The sequence below is a fragment of the Opisthorchis viverrini genome, assembly GCF_000715545.1.
Source record: "Opisthorchis viverrini unplaced genomic scaffold opera_v5_126, whole genome shotgun sequence".
Classification (NCBI taxonomy): Eukaryota; Metazoa; Platyhelminthes; class Trematoda; order Opisthorchiida; family Opisthorchiidae; genus Opisthorchis; species Opisthorchis viverrini.
The window spans coordinates 1,228,729-1,250,880 of record NW_008751787.1 but is presented as its reverse complement, the minus strand read 5'-3'; the positions used below and the strand labels follow the sequence as shown (position 1 = coordinate 1,250,880).

At 40.6% G+C, this 22,152-nt stretch overlaps 1 protein-coding gene across 1 annotated transcript; it reads left to right on the top strand.

Annotated features, from left to right (window-relative positions):
• Positions 1 to 2,224: 2,224 nt before the first annotated feature.
• On the top strand, positions 2,225 to 21,222 carry T265_06370 (hypothetical protein; the record flags this gene model as incomplete). Its single annotated transcript, XM_009171611.1, has 5 exons — positions 2,225 to 2,591; positions 7,919 to 8,202; positions 12,265 to 12,512; positions 14,304 to 14,411; positions 21,076 to 21,222. 4 exons carry the CDS (start codon positions 7,968 to 7,970, stop codon positions 21,220 to 21,222), a joined length of 738 nt encoding a protein of 245 aa, XP_009169875.1.
• Positions 21,223 to 22,152: the final 930 nt, after the last annotated feature.

Here is a 22,152-nt window from a genome sequence, read left to right as displayed (position 1 = left end):
ATATATATATATATATATATATATATATATATATATATATATATATATATATATATATATATATATATATATATATATATATATATATATATATATATATATATATATATATATATATATATATATATATATATATATATATATATATATATATATATATATATATATATATATATATATATATATATATATATATATATATATATATATATATATATATATATATATATATATATATATATATATATATATATATATATATATATATATATATATATATATATATATATATATATATATATATATATATATATATATATATATATATATATATATATATATATATATATATATATATATATATATATATATATATATATATATATATATATATATATATATATATATATATATATATATATATATATATATATATATATATATATATATATATATATATATATATATATATATATATATATATATATATATATATATATATATATATATATATATATATATATATATATATATATATATATATATATATATATATATATATATATATATATATATATATATATATATATATATATATATATATATATATATATATATATATATATATATATATATATATATATATATATATATATATATATATATATATATATATATATATATTCTCGTATCACTTTTCCACTTCTACATGCGCTTGTTACATACGTTTCTTACCGACATATGTGCTATGCATCCTTGGGGGCGCATGAGCTTCCACCCACCATTGAGCTGATGGATGTGCTCAGCGGCAGTGCAATGTTAATTTGTCAACAAAAGATTTGTGCTTTTTTTCAGATTGAGAGGCGCAGTCGTTAAACAATTTGCAGAACGGTTTTTACTATCCTACCATTTTTTAGAAGAACTTCGGGAATGTCCGCAGCACTCGTGCAAGTAATTTTCCGTCTGTTGCTTCAGCGTAATGTATCGGGCTAATAACGAGAAATATCAAAAGCATCAATATCCACGGACCTACAATTTTGTCTGATGAAAACAGTCCCCACGAAGTTTGGTGATTTCCTGTTTTGTCGCTGCCTTCATCAAATGAAAATGCTAAGTAGCGTCGCACCTAATGGCCACGCGCCCTGGACCCATGCACGAAAAATTAATCCGTTACGGAATTCTTTACGTCATGACTTCTCCTCATTAGTTACTGAAATGAACGAAGCGAATCGTTCGCTGTGTATGAAGTGGCGCATGTTTGACCGACCATGCCCAAGGCTTGTGCTTCCAAAAGCGTATGCCACTTGCACCTAGACTCGGAGGTTACGGCCAAGCAAACTGTTTCCTAACACCTGCGTGTAGCACCAACGTTCAAAATGTCACGAAACTTCTCGAAGAAGTCCATACGCTAATGCCTGGCAAAACGGATGTGGCCAGGTTGACTATCTTTGTCAGTCCTAAGGATGGTGATATCAAACCCATAACCAGTTAAGAACAGACATATTGTCGTCCATACCAACTACCTAAATGAAGCGACATCTCGACTTTTAGCTTCATGCATTTTATCCACCATCCACCATCCGCCTTTCAACTTGATTCCACATTGCTTATTTCCACTGTATACAACTTCCAAGGAGGGATTACAAAAATATTCTAACGGGGCGTTCTAACTGTGCTGCAAACTTGTTTAGAATTGACGTTCCATTGACCCTTCGTAAAAATCACCTTGGTTTTTGACTAATCCCATTATCCCACGTATCAATAATCCCGTTTATTCTTTTAAATTTTCTTCTAAATTACATATGTGAACTTTGATCAGGATAGCGAACCTAGCCTCCTGCTGGAATAAAGGTGAAGAAACTAGATTTGTCTTCTAATGTATCTGCCCATGTATTGGAGCGACCAACTAACCAATGAATTTTCAGTGCAGACCGAGGGTATATAGAATTTTTTTGACTTGAATCTAATCCAGCCCATGGAGACCGCGGTGCGTCATTCCTAAGCGGTAATTCAAATATTGAACAATAATGGTCCGTTCCAATTCGTCTAATATTTTTGAACACTAGGAAGGGAAAGGGCCAACATACTCCTTTATCGTGGAGTACTATGATCCGTATTCAACTACTATTAAAAAATATATCCTTTTATATCATTCCGGAAGTAATGCAATCGAAATGGTATCCGCTCAAAATTGCACAGACTAATTCACTCATGGAGTTTAGCATGATCAACGGCTTAACAGGCTGTTTTTGAAACCAACCAAGATGGAGAACATCAAGCTGTCGGATCTGTACCTAGGAGGCTGTGTTACTGTTCTATCTAGAACTTTGAGGGTGGTTGACTTTGCTGATAGTTTTACGCGCAAAGCTCTATGCCACAGCTCTGAAAGGTACATCATGTATATTAATGTTCTAATCCAGTTTGGATAGGTGCGTAGCTTTTATTCGTCCAGATTCGGTGTGCAGAGCCGGGGAGATTATATCTGACTTGGAAGGAAAAGGATTTCGCATAGTCAATCTCAAGATTTTCTGTCCCACATCGGATGAGACAACAGCACTCATTGGCAATAATGTGGACTACACCAAATTACCGTAAGTAAGCTACCATGCTTGGGTTAATTCGCTTAAATTTGACAATAGTTGTAACTTGGACATTTTATCCCGGAGATTCGAATGTATGGCGAAACAAACACCAATATCTGTCAAAGTCATGGTGATTGTATACACTCTATGCCCATCTAAGGAATTATTTCAGATGGAATAGTAGTGCTGCATCGGCTTGGGTTACAAGCTTCAGTTGCGTTTCAGATATTCAGATAGAAAGTGGTTGCACGGGGAGTAAAATTGTTTTCACACCTGCCGCAGATTGCGTTTAAGGAACGGCAGAACCCAGGAAAAAAATGGATCCAAGTTTATCATCCGAGAAGTGTAGGGCTTACAAATTATTACTTCCTACTTCCTACAAAGAGAGATTGACTAATGCAGTTTGCGTGGGAGTTCCTTTCAACATTAGGCATGTTTAGTGGTTAACAGAAATTAGGAGTCTCAAATGAATATAGCGAACTAACAATGACAGTCAGAAAGAAATCAAGGGGAGAACACTTCAAGGAAGTATTGACACACAGGTTCGTATTCCGCAGAATCATCACACCACAGAGTAAAAGTCCTAGTCAATGGACATTCAAATTTCTCGTAGGTGTAATATTAGTCCACTGCTGTGAAGAGATCAGTAATATATACAGCCAAACTCTTGTCCACATGAAAGATTACTGATAGCCAGTATTGCCCAACCAGCAAATTTACAAAAACATCCGCTCAAAGAAAACGAGTAAAGTCCATAAGCGCGAAATGTGCTGTATTTTCTTTTATTAAAAATTCGTAAAATTAGAATGGAGAAGAAACAGTAGTTTACAACCACTGCACATGGATCCTGTCGTAGTGATTGGCATAACTGTCTAAACTTCGTGTGCAGTCTGTCACCTGCTTTCCAATACATTGTTTGAAATAAGGTTGGAATGATTTGAAGAAGAGTAATTGATAGATGCACTTGGCATTCTCAGCCGCAACTAAAAGGCGGATTGTCTTCACCAAAACCAACTTCTCGATCATGGAAAAAAGTAAAAATATCATATCAACCTTTGTTCCGAGCAGTCAACCACCGTGTTGGGAAAACACAGAATAATTGCCTTTTAAAACCACTGAATTAACTAAGTTGCTAGACCCATCCGGGTATTAGTTTTGGTTTTATTCCTATGGTGGTCAAAAGGTTGCACATTTGCTGATACTTTTCGCGGTTCGTCGGTCAAAAAAATGAGTGTATCAGGCTTGTCATCTGCTACCGTGAATTTTTCAGATGCAGAATACTAAATGTAAACTTGCACGAAAGCAGTGATTCCGGCAAGAAACACCTGTGCTTCGTTATTATTTTCTAGGTAGTGCCTAGGATTGAGTGAATCTGGGTATAGCAGTAAACGACCCAGAACCCAAGGACTATTGGGAGCCGCAAATTCCATCTTAGTTCTAATTTGAAATGGTAATCATAATGTGCATAAAATATCTCATAAATTGTACGCCTTTTTCTTGCGGAGTTCCTACAATGAACTTCCAATTATCTTTTTCAGGAAAGCATCCCAGGCTCATCCAGATCTTAGGGAAACCAACGTTAATCTTTTGTTAGCGTCGCTATTAAGTGGAGAAGTTTCTGTGCTTTTTCCGCCAAATCGTCCATTCTATCCCCAAAACGCCTCCAGAATCAACTCAAGAAGAACACTTACCATAGTGTATGCCTCCTCTAGGGTCGCTTCATTTTTTGGAATGGATGAGTCGCGAAACATTACTCATTGATTATATGCTAACACTCAAAGGCACAATACCTGTCTTGTGTACATGTGCTATAACAAGCTAGACTGGGCCTCCAATTTATAAAGTACGGGACCTAGGCCTGTTCTTGGCACCTAAAATAATACCTGAAAATTGTGCCGTGCACTAAAAAAAATTTAGGCTTACAGCTGTAATACAATTCCTTAGACATAACCGAAGCCTCAAACGCCTTATTCGTTACCACCGTTTATTAGCTTTTAGTCGAGATTTCTCTGCAAACCAGCCGTAAGATGTGTCTCATGTCAATCATCTGGGAATAAAGAGAACACATTCTGATGATCTTTATATTGGCGCCCTGGATAATACAAATGAAGCACCTTGGCCGTTTAGCATAGGTTGGACTCTCTTAGAGAACAATAGCTCCACTGAGAATCACGCTCTGATAGTTGAACCGTAATTAACAATATCGGTGGACATTCCATCAGAAAACTTCATTACACAGAAAGCCAATCAGTCGATGACTAGATACTATGGTATCTAAATGAAGGGCGAGTAGTGATACAGCCTGTCACTTTGAGAGCTAACCATTTTTTTTGGTGATGATACACTTGTAGAAGAAAAGCTTGAACACCAACTACTTACCGGAAGGTCACGGATTTGAGAACTTTGAGTCTAGTAAGCGTTGTATTGACGAAAATTCCAAGCAAATTTCTGATGGCTGTTTAAAGCTTTCCACGTGTTGCGCATAGATTGGCTGAGAAGCCTCAAGCCTTCCCGTAATATAAACGCTTTTCTTGCTGTTATAACAAAACCTGTCTGAAGTCGCTTCATTCGTGCTTACCACGTCACTGACTCATTGTTTGGTAAATAGTTGAGTAAATATTATGGACCCGCTAATTTATGGGTTACATGTAACAAAAGTTTATGCTCGTGTAACCTCCTGCGTAGGCTATTCAGTCCTTGTTTATCAGTGGTTAATTTGGTTCTTACAGAAAAGTTATAGGGTTTGAATGAGTACTGAAAATTTGGCATAGCTTTTAACGTCAAAAGATATAGCTCAAACCCGGGCGCCTGAAAATAAGGCCATAAGGTCCAATGGTATAAGTGAGACGCCACCTTCCCTTGGCATAATCGTGGAAATCTACGACAGGGCATATTACTAGCACGTAGAAGTTTTCATATGCTTCTGCAAGGTGATGCTGTGGTCAATCTTACTAGTCCCTGTTTCACTGGTCTCCCTTGCGTCAACAGTAACTACAACCATCATTTTCTACTAGTTTCCTCCTGTTTGTTTTGCTAGTATTTGACTGGACAATGCAATTGGTGATATTGTTACAGGCTCTACGACCATTTTCAATATTGTGTGATACTTATTTTTTAGACCCATGTGTATTTTGAGTATTTCTTTACTCTAGTCCACTAAATCATCCAAGTGCGTTCCTCTCTTGTTTTCTGATTTTTAAAGGTAGCGGGGTATAGTCTTGTTCAAAGACAGTCCCTGATATTTATAGGTCAAACCTTGTCACAGCGTTAGTTCATTAAAGGACGCCAAGTGTGTACATACTAGTCTGCGAATCAGCAAAAGCATTTGAAGTTTATCGTGTAATCTTTAGCTATTCTTCTCCCTATCCGTTTGAATGTCGCGTTACAATGATGATTCTCTTTTGTCTTGCACTATATATTTGGAACGATAACTCAGTTTCCATACTTTGAATTATCTACAAGCTTCTTTCAATGACTCCCTATTCCCCAGCAATACCTTACTCAGGTTTGTGAACTTGTCATCTCACCATTTTTTGGATCCATTACATCGGGCGCTTTTTAAATCTAGTCATTGCAAATGCTTCGATAACCACGCGTACTCGACCCCCGTCGAGTACGTTACTGACTTTTCACAAGGAGAGCTGTTGGGGATGTCGATATCCCCCAGAAAACGCTGTGTTTTTATGCGTGCTAGCGAACTCCCGGCATATTCAAGGTCAAAATATGAAAAATCAATGGCCTATTGATACTCAAAGGAAATTTAAATCCGACCACGTACAGGATACCATCTTTCCACTGACTTGGGTTCAGAAGCTCCGGGCATCGCCTGCTGATCGTGTGTTGTTGGATTATTAAAGTTTGTGTCCGAGGTTTTCGTCTTCTTACTATTCGCCGTGCTAGGAGTCTGGATCAAGCAACATAGCTGGGGATAGAGTATTGCCACAATCCGCATTATCATATTGTTTGCTCGCTGCGTGACAGAACCGTAACAGACTCTTACAAAAAAATCACGTAGGCGAAATCCTAAGAGGATTTCCTAGTTTAACTAACCAAGACTTTCAGTGATATAGGTGAGCGGTCATTTTATGGTAGTATGATGGATCTGTTGGTGATGTTACGACCAATTTCCTATGTTCAAAAGCCACGTTAACACATCATAGATAATTATTGCAATAGTTCTCCGTCATTGCCACCTATAGGCACGCACTAGATGGGCCTAGCCAGAGATGTTTCTTCTTTTTCTGTTACGGCACTAAGGTTTCGACGGAATGCATACAGGCCAAGTTAGGTGCCATGATAGAGCATACTACTCGAACATTTGAAGGTTCCTGGTTGACTGAAAAAATTGACTCAAGCCACAGTATCCCTTCTTTCCTCTACTCTATCCTTACTGTAGATAACACAGCTTTATATTCGCGTCAGAGTATTGCCCTTTATCCAAGCAACTGTCACACTTATGGACTGACGCATCTTATGAATGCCGATTTGAAGACCACCACATTTGACTGCGGAATATATGGCCAAACGCTGAGCGCTTACAGGCAACGGAGTGCACATTCATCAGTTTCTCAGCATTATTGCACCTTACTACCAAAGTTGAGTTGGTTATTTGGAAACACCACCGGAAACGGTTGGTTGATAAACTCTGGACAAACTGGTTTCGGTCAAACTTTAGGGGGTGAGTTACTTACTGTAACAAAGTGTGTAGAGGCCTGAAAATGAAATCAAATTAATGGGATATTTCTTACAAATACGAGAGGGAACAAGTCCATAACTCTGAGGTCCTTGCGAATATTATTACTTTTTGTAAAACCACTCTGCAAGATATTCAGCTGACACTGGAACAATCTTTGACAAATGAAAAAGTGAATTAAGTGGCCTTGTAAACATTTTGACGGGAATTTCTGGTTTTCAGAAAAGATGGTAGAATGACAACAGACGGGGGGTGAAATCTTTATCCAGTATAAGTGTATACTAGTACACACCAATAAGCGGTGTGCAGCCTTGATATTCTTTTATCCTCCTGCGTAGATCAAATAATAATTTGGGTACCGGAAGCATATTATGTTAAGATCGATTGCAGCGAAAAATTCTGGGTTGTTTGTTTTAGACAGGTTTCTTTATGAGAGTGGCTTTGGGTGTACCATGGTGAAGAAATTGATTCGTTTTTTTAAACTCTTTGAAAATTATACGTACCTTTCATCTAAGCGTTACGCAGAAATGATGGATCTTTCGCTAAAATCAGGTGATTTTCGATCTTCCCATATGCCTAAAACGATTTGTTCCATTACGTTTTGGGAAGACGTTTTATTTTATATCCGTCTGCTTTCCATCAGGCACTTTCTTACTGAACTTGCCGAGACGAACATCGTCGCTGTTGAGTTAATGGGAAACAACGCATGTGCTGCAATGCGCGAGCTTGTGGGTGGCCCGAGTGGACCTGAAAAGGGAACGAATTTGGTTTCTAGCAAAGATTTGTTGGTATTCGCAACAGACCCAGAAAGTTCCTCCACTCAGGCCGAAATGATTTTTGGCAATCCTGGTGGTCCACGGTTCAGAGGCTCTCCCCGCCTGAAAGGAACCACTTTGGCAATAATTAAGCCACACGCTGTGTCTGATGGTAAGTTTCAACAGGTTATTTGACATAAATTATTACGCGTCCGGTTAATGTATGCCTTGTGACGGCAACCTTTGCGTGTCATTTAGAAATATGGACCCAGTTGATGTCAAATCTGCTACCAAGTGATTCCTCGACTATTACCGGGTTTATGCTCCATACAGTGAATCCTGTCCTCCTGCAAGTAGCCACCTTGTTATATGACTCTGATAAATGCATTGGCTGTGTCCGATGAACAGGTAACTTCTCGGAAGTAATCCGAAAATGTCTCCTAACCCACATTTTATGCCAAGGGTAGGGACACTTCAGTGACAAGTAGGCACCTGCTGCTAACAACTGGTTCTTTTGTAAACAAAGTATACTATGTATTTATCCGGGTCAGCTTCTCCTTTTATGAGCCTTATAAGCGATAATTGGATGATGGATTGGGAATGCAGAATATCTCAAAGACGGCAACTTTCCGACAGTCAACATTTAACCGTTTATTCACGCAAGTTCAGTGTTTTATCTCAGCTGCAAAATTATGTTTCCATGTGCACAATGAAGGAATATATTCTGACACTTTCTCACTATTAGTAGGCACTTTTTGTTTAAAAATCACGCGCGACAATTTTGGATTCCATAACAAGCCCCGGTACCTACGAAACCTCTCACAAAATGACGAAATACGAGGCAGTTCGTACTCCCGTATTTGTATGCCTCCAATCCTAAATAAAGAGAAGCGCAGCGTAAACGTATGTGCGGTGAGTATCACCCGAGTGCCCACTGATAATTTTTCAATTTTTGACGATTCATCAAAGTCCAAGTAGCCTTCAAAAAAGAAGGGTGATTAACTGGCAATAACTATGAAATTAGCTATGTGTTGACTACGAAAATCCTTGGAAACACTGGGTGGATCCAATGTGTGGATGCACTGTGTGGTGCTACACCCTTTCCAAAATGAGGGCCACATGTTCCCCAATGTGCCTTTTTGAAGACACTCAAAGATGCGGATGGCATTCTTGTCCTCAATTTCTATCTTAATTGCTTGATTGAGTGTCTGGATGTACTTAGATGAAGCTTCCCTGTCCACTTTTATCCTTTTCTATACAATAAGGCTTTCAAATAATGCATAGATGTACGGCAGCAAAGCCGTATCATGATGATGATATTGATAACTATACTTGTGAAATAGCTACCGTTCTAATTTAAATCTCTCCCGTGAGCTGAAATTCACCAATTGCTTCAATAAACGTGCATGGCTTGCTTGCTAGAAAACTTTCATGCTCGGTAAACGGATCAACTTTCACACGATCAACAGTACCTCCGTAAATGTTTGAGATATGCACCAGTTTAAACTTCTAATAAATTGTGAGGTGGGATATAAACATTAGGTTGAGCTATTCGAGTGAAACTAGGCGGAATAGCCCTGCCACTGACGCGTTCGATATAAACTGTGCACAATTTTGAAACTGTACATGTACTACTGAGGGGTAAAAAGTAGCCGGGTAATAAACCTCCCAGTCAAAGGCAACGAGCGTGTTTAACTGCACTCTGCTTCACTGACCAAGTTCATAGTCTCTTTAGAATCAGAAACCGTTAGGGCGAATAGCTTTTTTGGAGTTCGTAGACAGGTAAGCGGTTATGTGGAACTTGATGGCCTCGCCCATGAAAAACACTGGAACAAACGAAGGTTCTAGACGCTTTGCATAGGCCTTCTGTGTAGCAAAAATGGACAGTTTCATTTTTGATTACTATCTTCCATGAATATTACAACCCACTTAGCACAAAGAACACTGGGTTACTTTAGTTTCCACTTTTCGAAAATAAGAAATGAAACTAACATCCATTTTTAGCAAAAAAGACGGCAAATGGTACATTAAACTTGATTAGTAAAAAATTATGGAAACTAGGCGATGAACATAGTTTTATCAATTTTCGATCATCTCACTTGAATAAAAAATACGTCTTTTTCACAAGCGTCGTTCGGAAGGCAGCCACTTTCCGTTATTCTGGTGCAGATTATTTTATCTATTCGGAAGGGACATGATAAACGCATTTGAATTTCTGGTTAACACCAGGTTATTCTGTGAGCTACTGTCGAATACAGTTTTTCTGCCACATGAGACTAAAGCTGGATATAACCGGAAGTTACCTCAGGACATTGCGAACAAACTAAACAAATATTTTTAACTTGGTGACCGTTATTTCCCCTTCTTCCATTTATTGGTTCTTAGTTTGTTCTGCACGAAGTACGCTTGGAGAGAACAATATACCACCTCCCATGTTTTCACCGATACCCTACTGGCCGATTTTTAGTCTGGCCTAGTGCCTATCGGAAGACAATCCCAGAAATGTGGATTGGCTGATATGTGAGACCAAGGGGTTACGGGTTCGCGCGTCAGTATTATAGGACCATTCAGAGGTCCTTGGGTATACTGATGACATTATACAATTATCTTTCGCGAAACCTTCATCAACTTGATGTGTTTTTTCTGCTGACTTAGTTGGCACTTAGTCCGTGCTTCTCCATTCCTTTTTGCGGGAATCCGTTAACTCAGTTGCTTGGGTCTTAAACGCTTACATTTTGCAACTAGTGTGCTGTGGGTGTTAGCCATCGGATGAAGATCATTCTAACGCCTTCACAGGACAGAAAAAGCCACCTCTCGACTTTTTCAGCTATTCCGTCTTCCGAACAAAAAGCTACTGATTTTGTTGCGAAGACGTCGTAGAATGACTGATGTATTCTAAGTCCATAGAGGACGAATGCACTCAATCGGGGAACGTGAACAAGAATATGACTAGAATCTGGGGACTAGAAAAAGGTTTTATTTTGCTGGCGTGGAACTCCACACAGGGCAAATTTACTGTAAAGATCCAACCAGAGTCATCCAGGGGGATCTCTAAGATTCAAACGACGAGGACTCGGCAATCACAGAACGGTAGCAATAAAAGGAGATGCTGGTTAACGATGGTTTTGGAACTCTGTTTAAGTGGGCGTCAAAGATTGTTTGAATGAAAAGATTTCAGCTTCATTCAGGGCAATTGTCAAGTGGGTATAGGCTCCGAGAACGTGGCTGCCACAACCAATCGTCCTAATAACTGCGTCTTTACGCTGATTGGAGGACTCAAGTTTGGGTGTGCCCATGACGAGAAACAAAACTATGTATAGTCCTTTTGGTGTTGTGAGATGAGACATGGAAGAGAGGAGTCTAACATCGAGGAACACAAGACGCGTTACTCTGCCTTTTATACCGGGTGCTGAACTATCAGAGTTACTCAGGTAAATAACGTAAAAATGAAAATATATTGTGATGTCCCGAATATCGTGCCGACTGAGTCATGAGGCGGCCTGTGTGCAGCACATTCAGTTGTAGAATATCATAAACGACAGATTCAGTTGAGTCTCTCGTGAGAACCGAATTGATTTGCAAATGAGTGTATTTCTCGAAAACAGTCCAATTTGGGTTCAAGTAGAACATGAGGTTGACGGAAACTCGGGGACTGCGCCTACCTGATGATCCCTATGAAGGGCCAAACCGGTAGTGGGATTTTGAAGAGTTTCCAGCGACCTTTTGAGTAGTTTCCTTCATGAAAATCAGGAAACCATTTTCGTTATGAAGCCTGGACGTAGAATAATCCTTAAGCTGGACGGTGAAAACCTTCCAGATCCAAGGGCAGCGAAATTTCTCAGAGTACAAAACCAAGTATTTTCCGTTTTATACCGGGAAAACTGTCAGATGAGTGTTTACATGCTTTAGGTACGTTTGCGTCCGGGTACAACAAACCAGCAGGCATTGTGCTTTTTACTCCGCTCAACCCGATGGAGAAACGCTTGCTTTCATAACACCCCCAAAGAATCCCTTCTCAAAGGAAGTAATCGAACGGAAGGGATATTTGACTTTTGATTACGGACAGTGTCCCGCAGTCATTGGTCGTGACTGACCGGGAAGGCTACTACGGAGTCTTTCATTGAATGATCTACCTCTGGAAGGTTTTATTTCTGGTTGGTTCGATCACTCGCCAGAAGGCTACAGAAGCCAAGATCAATTTTTATTTGATAACATTTATTCACTGTGCCCCCAGGCCTTATCGGTTCCGTCTGGACTGCAATCAGGGAACGCGGATTCTGCATCAGTGCTGCTCGCTTGTATCGTCTGTCCAAAGCGGATGCTGCCGAGTTCCTGGAAGTATATAAAGGAGTCGCTCACGAGTACCCAGAAATGCTCGATCAGCTCGCGTCTGGTCCTTGCGTGGCTTTGGAAATCGCCACAATGGAGGAAGGAGTGGATGTGCAAAAAACTTTTCGAGAGTTTGTGGGGCCTGTGGATCCGGTACGTACGAAACTGCCAACCCTAAAACTTTGATTCAACTGGTTTTTCTCCAAGCTTTGTGAATTCAGTTTTGTCGTTCTGAGTAATCTTTTTGGTGGTCATTTTCATGGAATGCGGTATAAAAATGAGATAGAAACGTCCCTTTCCAAGGTAGTAGTACTGTGTCCATTTTATGGTTGCATTAGAGTACTAATGTCAAAGGGACCCAACCTGCACTCAAGTCTTGCTGTGAGGCCTGTATAGGGACTGAGTTTGGAGAGAAAATTACGAAGCATCCAAACTAGTGCGATTAATAAGTCCCTGTATACTTGTGATGCGTAATGAATGAGGCCGCCTATGGAAGATTGGTAAACCCAGCAAGAATGTAGGCACTTTTTTCAGAATCAGTTTTGCCGAAAAAATTGTGTTGCTTATTAACTTTCAGTTTGTAGCCCTTGGGATTTAAAAATGCTCCTACTGACCTTGACTTTAAAAGACCGAGTAGATTTGTTGACGTTCGCACTTAAAAACAGGGGGAAGGCCACCACTATGTTTTAAAACGCTCAAAAAACGTTAGTTTGCCTGATTATTAAAACTACAATAGGTTATAGTTAATGAGCAAAACGATGTTACCTATCTCAAATGAATGAAACGGACTACGATTAAGCTCCATTTATAGTTTTTTGAAGCTGTCCTCCTTCGAATATCTTAACTAATCGCTGAAGGTAGTGCGTTTTACCCAAGCGAAGTATGGAAGACATTACCAGAAAACTCAGATGCGCTGGTCACTGCCGTCTTTGTGGATGGGGACCCCGAGACGGGCCATATCAATGGCTCGAGACATTGTCAGACATGGCCCAGTCGCAACCTCAATGGCGCTCGTGCATCCAAGCTATTGCATTTGATGCATAGCTCCTTTTTCACCCCCCTTGTTGACAGCCCACTTATAGTGCTGGATTTATGAACCAATTTATCATCTCTCGCCTGCAATGCGCAGCTACCTACCCCCTCCAAATCATCGGTGAACGAAACTGCGGCAGATACAACCACTGTACGACGAGTACGCAGTTATTACAGCTGACGATGATGATGATGATGATGAAGATGATGATTTGCCGAAACGTCAGAAGGGTACATTTCGCCAGCTTTTCATGTCGTATGTGCTCATTTATGTTATCCATTTACGCAGACATTTGAGTTTTTGTTGCTGAACATAGGTGACCGATATAAAAAGATCTTTCATTCTGCTACATGGGCCTTAATAGCACCATTGAACTTGGGCTTGGTACTTCATGTTAAAAGACTTCTAACATATTTCTTTCCACTCCACAAACCCCCCACGTCGGTATGATAGCAACAACATCGCAAACATCAGTTTCTAATTGTAATCCCCAAACTAAAAAAAGGAGAGGAAAAAAGGGACCACCAATGATGGAAGACTGTAAAAACATATTGTTGCTTCGGTTTTTCAAATATCCAATGGACAACACATGCTGACTTCAGTGGCTTTTGGTCTTGTCAAGTAACACACCCAATCAATGCAGCTAAAGGAACAGTGATCCCCTCCTGCAGCGCACAAAAAGCGTTCGTAGTTTTAGCGATCACACTGGTTTCCATCTTAAACTACCCTAATAAATGTACATATCAACTTTCATGGGGTTGGTGGAGTGCATGTCATATGAATACTAGCCGACAAAGCTGCTATGTATTTGTTTATTCTCGGCTGATATAAAAAAACACCAGAAATAAGTTTTGTATAAAAAAATAACGTGTGGTTTTGTTTCTTTCATCGTGTTCCAAAATGTCTAACAGGAAATCGCCAAATTCCTTCGACCACAAACACTACGAGCAAAGTTTGGGATAGACAAAATTCGTAACGCTGTGCATTGCACCGACCTGCCGGAGGATGCAGAGCTGGAAGTAAGCAACAGGAATTCATTTTGTGTTAAACAACATTTAGGGTTTTTTTCCTATTCGATGTTTTATGAAACCATTTGGGCGGTGATGCTTGTGTGAATTTTAAAATCGCCTTTGGTGAGGACCAATACTGTACAGTAGGAACGTGGGCAAGAGCGTCTTGAAGGGCAATAAAAACTAACATTCTAAGATGTAAGAAGGGATTTGTAATATTCTCTGCTGTTTTATTGGGAAGCCTGAAACTTCCAGGCAGATTGTTCCTCATATTACTTTGTTTGTCAGGATGCCTGAAATACTAACAGTTGTTCGCAAGGACGCAACACGTGGTTTCCAATGACTGCTTCTTAGGCTGCAGCACGTGTAGCTGAGTGAGTATGTAATTCTGTAGATAAAACGAGAGCTATCCTCTGCGAAACTGACGTGAGAATGTGTATGGTGTTGCTCTGGACCAGGACGCTTTTCACCCTCATAAACACTAGCCCCACCAGTGGGACTGTGCCTCCATTTACAGCAAATGTTGACTTGTAACCAGCGACTTTGTGCCTAAGTAGATACTGTCTGACAGAAAACGCACATGCGTCTTACCACAAATCGCATGAAAATATATTTCAAGTCAACGAGTGCTTTATGCTAGCTACGATTCTACCTCCTTTCGATTTATGTGACAGACTAGCTTTTTGGCAGTTAACAAACACAGACACACTTGTTGAGGACAAAATTCCTTTTTCTCTATTCCAGGTCAACTTCTTCTTCCGCATCTTGGATAAGTAACAAAACAACCGGAGATCTAATCAAGATTGTCTCAACTACACTGCCGCGGATTTTGAATGTTCATCATCCCCCTCTGTATGCCATGCTTACGTTTCCCAGCGCATGCGTATTCAGCCGAGAGCAATCAGGAAATAAGGCAAAAGGAAAATTCATCATCGTCTACCGTGTGACTGTGTCAAGTTTTCAACTGCCACTGCCTGACTTGCACACGACTGCACTTACTGCACGTGTGTTTGTTGTGAACCGAAGAGATAACTGGTGATACATTGTATTCATTGAAAATCCTAATTTGGAGTCTTCTGTTCGCCAGAGACTGGATGAGGGGTTTGGCCCGGTTAGTTATAATAGGACAGCATCTACCCTTGTATGAAAACCATCTCCGGGATGCAGACCGTGGTTTATCCAGTAATTTTGTGACCAATTCTTAGTCATATTTCGTGACACACTGCATTATCTGTAGCTGTTCCATACTAAATCATAGTTTATTATCATAGCAGATATATGTCGCACACATGATGGTAGATTGTAAAACAGCATACATTACGCATGCCAGGTGATCGAAACAATACACCGGTAACTAGACGTTGTCAGAGGCCAGTTTTTTGAGGGTTGAATATACGAAGTGAAGTTTGACCCTGACCGCTAAAAGTGGACTGAGCCTCGGTATTTAGTATCCACGTGGTTTGTTTACGAATGAATACTTCTGAAGCATCATTATACGGATCGGTCTGTCGCTTACGGTGATGGCTTTCAAAAGTCTGACCCACGAGGCAGTGGGAGAATGTAGGGTTTTCTTTGGGGACCCTGGCCGGAGCCGAAGACTCAACAGGCTGCAGGGGGTTGGCCTAACCCGAGGGCGCAGGTAATAAGGCATTACTGTCTCATTCCTGATACGGCTGCGCACAGCAGGTGCCTTTTGAACAGCACCGGGCTCTTTGGTTTCAAAAGTATTTCGACCGTATTGGATAATGCACCGGCGGTCACGGTCAACCATTGGGCGATCGGAGTGTGCAGTTTTGGCGGCCGACCTTTACTAACCAGTCCTTCCTCGGGGGAAGGCAGCACCGCTGCTTCCATAAATGTAAACATGCTGGTCGCCTGGGGGAACAGAACAGTGGCAGCCACAACCACTGTTCGACGAGTACACGGTTATTACAGCTGACGATGGTGATGATGATGATGGTGATGAGGTGATGGGTTTTTAAGGTGTATTTTTTTAAAGCTTCGACATAAGCATCTAGACATATGTCCTTCATGAGTGATGTGCTATTCTTAAAATCAAACCTGGAACGTAATTCCTAATTTGGGTGGGGTATATGCAATGAAATTCAGGTCGTCGAACCTTTTCAGGTAAACATTCTCATTCGGACTCTATTGTGATCTTTTGGGGCATGCTTCATTTTAACCCTTTTCGCCTGAGGTGCTGCGCAAAAACTCATGCATTTTTCTTTTTATTGTCGTCCTTTAGCGAGGTATCTAGCAGACGCCTTGGATGGAAAAATATATCCATCTTCGTCTCTGGGTATTAAGATTATTCCTGATGATCTTTTTTAGGTTGGATACTATTGTTTCGAAGATCGCTTTCTCAAGATTTTGCGTTCAACGTGAAGATATATTCATTGAAACATAAGTAACCATCAACTCGTCAACTACGTTCACATAAGAACTAGGTGAAACCTAATTTGAAATAAGGAACAGGCTATTCGGAATGTCAAGTGACTGCAAGCTGCTCTTGAAGATGGCTAGTGAGTGCGAAGTGATCTCCAGTCAGTAGAATTATTTGCAGATTAACGTGTTTGGATCGGAGGCTTGTACGCAGTACAAGAACGGTAGTAAACTCACGTGCATTGACATTTTTCTAAACTGGTGGTGCCCGTTGTCTTTCTGTTCGCTGTTACGTACATGAATTGCCCTGAAATTATTAAATGAACCGGTTTATGATCACTGCTGAAAAGACAAATCGAGACAATAGCATTGTGAAGTAGGTAGTAAATCTGTAGCAGTTACGGGCATCAGACAAATCGATCCAGAGGCAGTACCTTACTTTTTTGAAAAGTAAATTGTCTATGCTCAAGTGGGTGTAATTGTGTTGGTACTGCTAAAGTGTTGACTGAGTGATCAACGAGATCCCGCACTCTGTCACTTGAATAGGTTACTGACCGTTCGATCATCCAGCTTGTGTTGTTTCTTGGTCTCCATTTATGGGTTCCCGTTCTGTATATGAAGGTTCTGTTGCTAATGCTTAATTGGTCAGTGACAGTCTGGTGCACTTTGTGTAGAACTTTGCTGAACTTGAGTACTAATCGATCGCCTATCTAACACGCTTCACATCAAGCTATCTACCATGTAGTTAGGCTCTACTCTCACTGGTTTGTTTAGTATTCTTAGTATGCGTGGGCGTTGAAATGACCTTAAGCCTGAACATTACTGGAAGGTAATAAAACACTCTATGCACTACAATACACAGTGTTCTGTTTATAAGTCTTGAAAATACGTGTCTCTGATTTGCACACACGATCTAATTATTGATGCTGAATTGGCAGCTGTCTTCAGTTTTATCGAAGAGACTATTTGTATGACATGACCGTTGGTCGATTAATCTTATTGCTTGTCTTATCCGTGACTATCCACTCCAAGGAAATTCGGGTGGTTCGAATAGAAGATCTCCTGGCGGATTATGAAATGCGTAAGTGTTTTTATAAGACAATCGAAGAATGTTTGTGGATGTGGATCAATATAGACTCCCAGACCTATAAAGAATTATTACGAACAAATGATTAAACTGTTTAAAGAAGAATATCCTCCAAGGACGACAAAAAACCACTCACGCCTACAACCTTTAACGAATCTGTAGGGTTATGCTTGTTTTTACACTGGCCAGGGTACTGAAAATTAACGTGTGGCGTTCTCTCTGAAATGATTTGCAGAAACTAGAGACTTCTTAACCGAAAGACGTGTAGTGAAAACACGAAGAATCCAAGGTGAACAATGCAAGATTATGGGGTCGTTTGTTAGTGTCGTCTCACAGAGTGTGTTGTCACTGATATACTGTGCTGATTTTGCCTCAGACCTCTATAAACCATAACGTTAGCTTTTCGGTAAGTACTCAATCGACCCTTACTGTGGTGTTCATCTGGTAGTGACTCAGCCGGGTCACGCAGTTGGTTCTTTCGGCAAGTTAGCAGTTTTACCGGATTTCTAACCTGGTCCGCAACGTAATCAGTAATTTTAAATTATCTAACAGAAGCCAGTTGCCAATACGGTGTCAGGTTTGGAACTCCAAGCAAACTTGCTAGAAAAAACTGGTCGTTCATTTTGCCCTCGACAGGTATTGGTTATCACAACTATTCTCAGGGGTGGATGGACAAGCAAGAGACTAGGTTATTCGAAAAGCTAAATAGACATCCGACTAAACCGTGAGTGTGCTGAGCAATTAGATAACCTCGTATTGCTCCCGAAAAATGCTAAAAGCCGGGAAAATTTTTCAGTGGGATAAATGAAACAGCTGCAATGCTATTCATGATGAATTAGAACTCTTACCTTTTGAATATGATATTTGGGCAGAAGACACAGTGCTCATATGAGGCGGCTTTGTCAGCCTATATAAATTTACTGTAGAAATTAGATTCCAGATTTTGGATCTACACCACAAGAGCATCAATAATGTTAGTCTATGCTGGGATATCACAGAGTCACATGTAAATCTGACGAGCAAGTGTAGAGGTTTACACCTGGAATGGTTTCATGGGCTGAATTATTTTCCTCCGTTTGAATGTTTCAGACTGGACAAGTTGGAGTTCTAGTTTTCTTTTGGTTAGAAACCTTCAGAAGATTCGGTGATGAAAACCGTACAGAAGTGCAAAATTCTGTGATTGTTCAGAGATGATTGGTTAACTGATCAGAAGTGTGAAAAAATGTGAAATACTATCAGTAATAATGACATGCAGATACGGGTTTTGAATTTTGGGAGTTTACTCACAAATGCGTGAGATGTAAACAGACTTTATCAACTGGAATTTGCCTTTGGATTACTTTGAAGTTATGCCTTACTGGCTACGCTAATAACATTTTTTAAGCCAGCTTTTCCGGTGAAAATTGTTGTAAATTTCTATGTCTGTTCACCGATAACAACAGACGTTTTTTGACCCACGTAGTCCTTCAACCGAAATAACTATTATCAAAGTTGTCTTGACTCAGTTCTTTGGTGCAGACTGTAGTGCCTTAAAGGACTGAATAAGAATCAAAACACAAAGCCTTTTGTCACGACGAGAATAAAATTTCAGATTCCTGCTTAACTAGGTTTCTGAACAAGTTCTTAGCCTGAGGTGCCTTGCGAAATTTCAGTGGAGGGCGACTTCGATGTTATAATCACGTTCTCATCTAGGTTATACCTAGAACCGCTCAGGAGACCGAGGTCGTCTTCTTTCTTTCGCCACATCAAATATGTTTTCACTGTCCTCTTGTGGTTAAGCAGACACAAGTATTTCCACACCGTTTGATCTATGCCTTCCCACTGGTTAAACAAACATATTCGTCGTGGACGGTGGCTCTTTTCGCCCAGCTCTGAGGTGGACAATGTATGACGTGGCAACGAAGTACGAAAACAGTAACAAGTAAACTAAGTTGGGTGTGTAACTGCCGCCTCCCTAGATGGGGACCCCTGGACTCAGATCACCAGTGGCTATTGACACTGGCAGAAATGGCTGAATCGCGCAGTCAGTGGCCTTTGTGCATCAAAGCTATCGCCTTCCGTGCGTAGTTGCCCAAGTTTCGAACAAACTGAGCATGCCTTCGCCTCCAAGGCTTGGTTTTGTATTCCACTTTCCCGTTTTCTGATGATCGAAACAGTAGCAGCTAGAATCGATGTGCATATGGCACACGGTTTATAGCTGATAAATTGACCTAAATTGAATTGTGGACGGTGGCGGTGGATTTAAAATTTACAAACGGTTTATCCACAAATATACGAAGTCAACTACTGTGATAAACTACCAAGACGGGGTTGAATGAAATCATTCTTCCCCCTATGACATATACGCAAATGCAAGTGCACGGCTGTATTATATTTTGGGTGGTGTGGAACGGAATTCTGGGGGTGGGCAGAACATGACATGGTAGAGAGGAATGTAAGATGACGCGAAAGGTTCGGTTGTTATTAGTACTGTTTACGTTCAACGAAGAGACCTTTCCCGTGCTTGGCTGGAGACACTAAAATATAGCAGCGAACAAGTTTTAGTGACATTCCCGCCTGAATATGTACTGGAGGTGTATGCACCTCGGATTTCTGAGATAAATTTGCTTAGGATCCACACAGTACCTCATTTTTTCAACCACAATTCTTTAGTTAAGCAAGGGAACACGGTTTTATAGCACGTTCTCTTGTTTCTTTTGAAAGATGATATTGTGATGGAGATGAGGATGAAAATTGCCATCGAAGAAACGGACAGTAGACACCCCTACCAAACACCTTCTGGTTTCTGAAATTGTTGATTTCCGGGTTGCTCTGACAGTCATCGGGCTAATTTTGTCAGTCGACAGTCAAGCAAAGACTGTAGCTGTCACCAAGAACACTACTGCACTATTGTGCAGCATTGCTGAACTATTTCAGAGTTATCTGACCGACGGCTTGAAGTGGTACGGACATACTGCACGTTATGGCCAGGAATATGCAGTTGGGTTGGAGGGAAAACAATGCACTTTGTTTGATAATTGCTTTGAAACTGTTGTGACTTGATGAACGATCGTGCAACTCTGTATCGGTCCCTTGCCTTCCTGCTCCGCCCACTATGGTATATCGAAAGGCACGGTAGTCCTACACAGCCCTTTATGGAGACAAAGGAAAATTATTACAACTGCATTTATAGAGTAGTCACAGTGTTCCACAAGGTCGTGCCAGAATCTCCGTGTGTGGGGGCGCAAGTGGCGTCGAGTCAAAGGTGCTTCACTCGGATTGGCTGGCAATCTGACCAATCAGGGCATGCCTTCGTTTGGCCCGTGTCCTGCTCGTGACATCCGTCCCAATGATGTGATGTTTGCTTATTAGGGACGGCTGGCCTCCATACGGAAACAATAAACCAAACAGTACTCATCCAGTCATTTTTCTTCTTGTTAGCTTGTGGCCAGTAAGAGGTGTAACAAAGTATGGTGAATCTCTCACTCATGACGAAGTAAAGAGGTTCAGTGAACTCCGATAGGACCTTTTTAAAGCATTAAGAATGAACTAAGATTTTGTCACCTAAGTGCTTAAAGGTAGACAGTGCCTATATCAGCAATATATACCATTGGTTATACTGGGGCTTCGTATGCGAGGTGAGTGCATTACCACCACCCCACCAGTGCGCATCGGATGCAACCAAACGGGCGAACTTAGCTACGCTTGGACGAATTGGTTGGTTTTCACGATGTCTCGGACTGCGAAGCAGTAACTGTCCCAGTTGCTTCGGCTCACTGGCCCGCCTGTCAGGGCTTCCAAAACAGCTAGCACCGCGAACTTGTAAACCCCGCTGGACAATTTTAGCTTAGCAATAAGTGGTCGCTTCTGAACGTTTAGATATGATAATGCAAGTGCATCCAGCCTGGTCGCATGCCGGTAGCACACCCGCTTAGCACGCGGTCTGGAATATGGATTACTGATGAGCGAGAAGCGACTTCACTCTTCTTCCCTTTTTTGGATTCGTCAGAATGATAGAGTAAATTAACTTGGGGAATGTTTCAAATGAGAATGACGTGAAAACGCATATGAGATTAAGTCGCGAGACATGAAAACAAGTAATGCGATCGCGTTATCTTCACTTCACTATGACATATTGATCGTAAGAGCAAAACCCTGGTTCAGTGGACGCGAACTAATCAGAACGATTGCAAAGTCACGGATGTTATGTTCATACTGTGCCAATACACGTTTTGCCAATCTCGGAACTAATTGCAATCTCATGATCGGTGTAGCTTTGCAAACACGATTTCCACATTACAT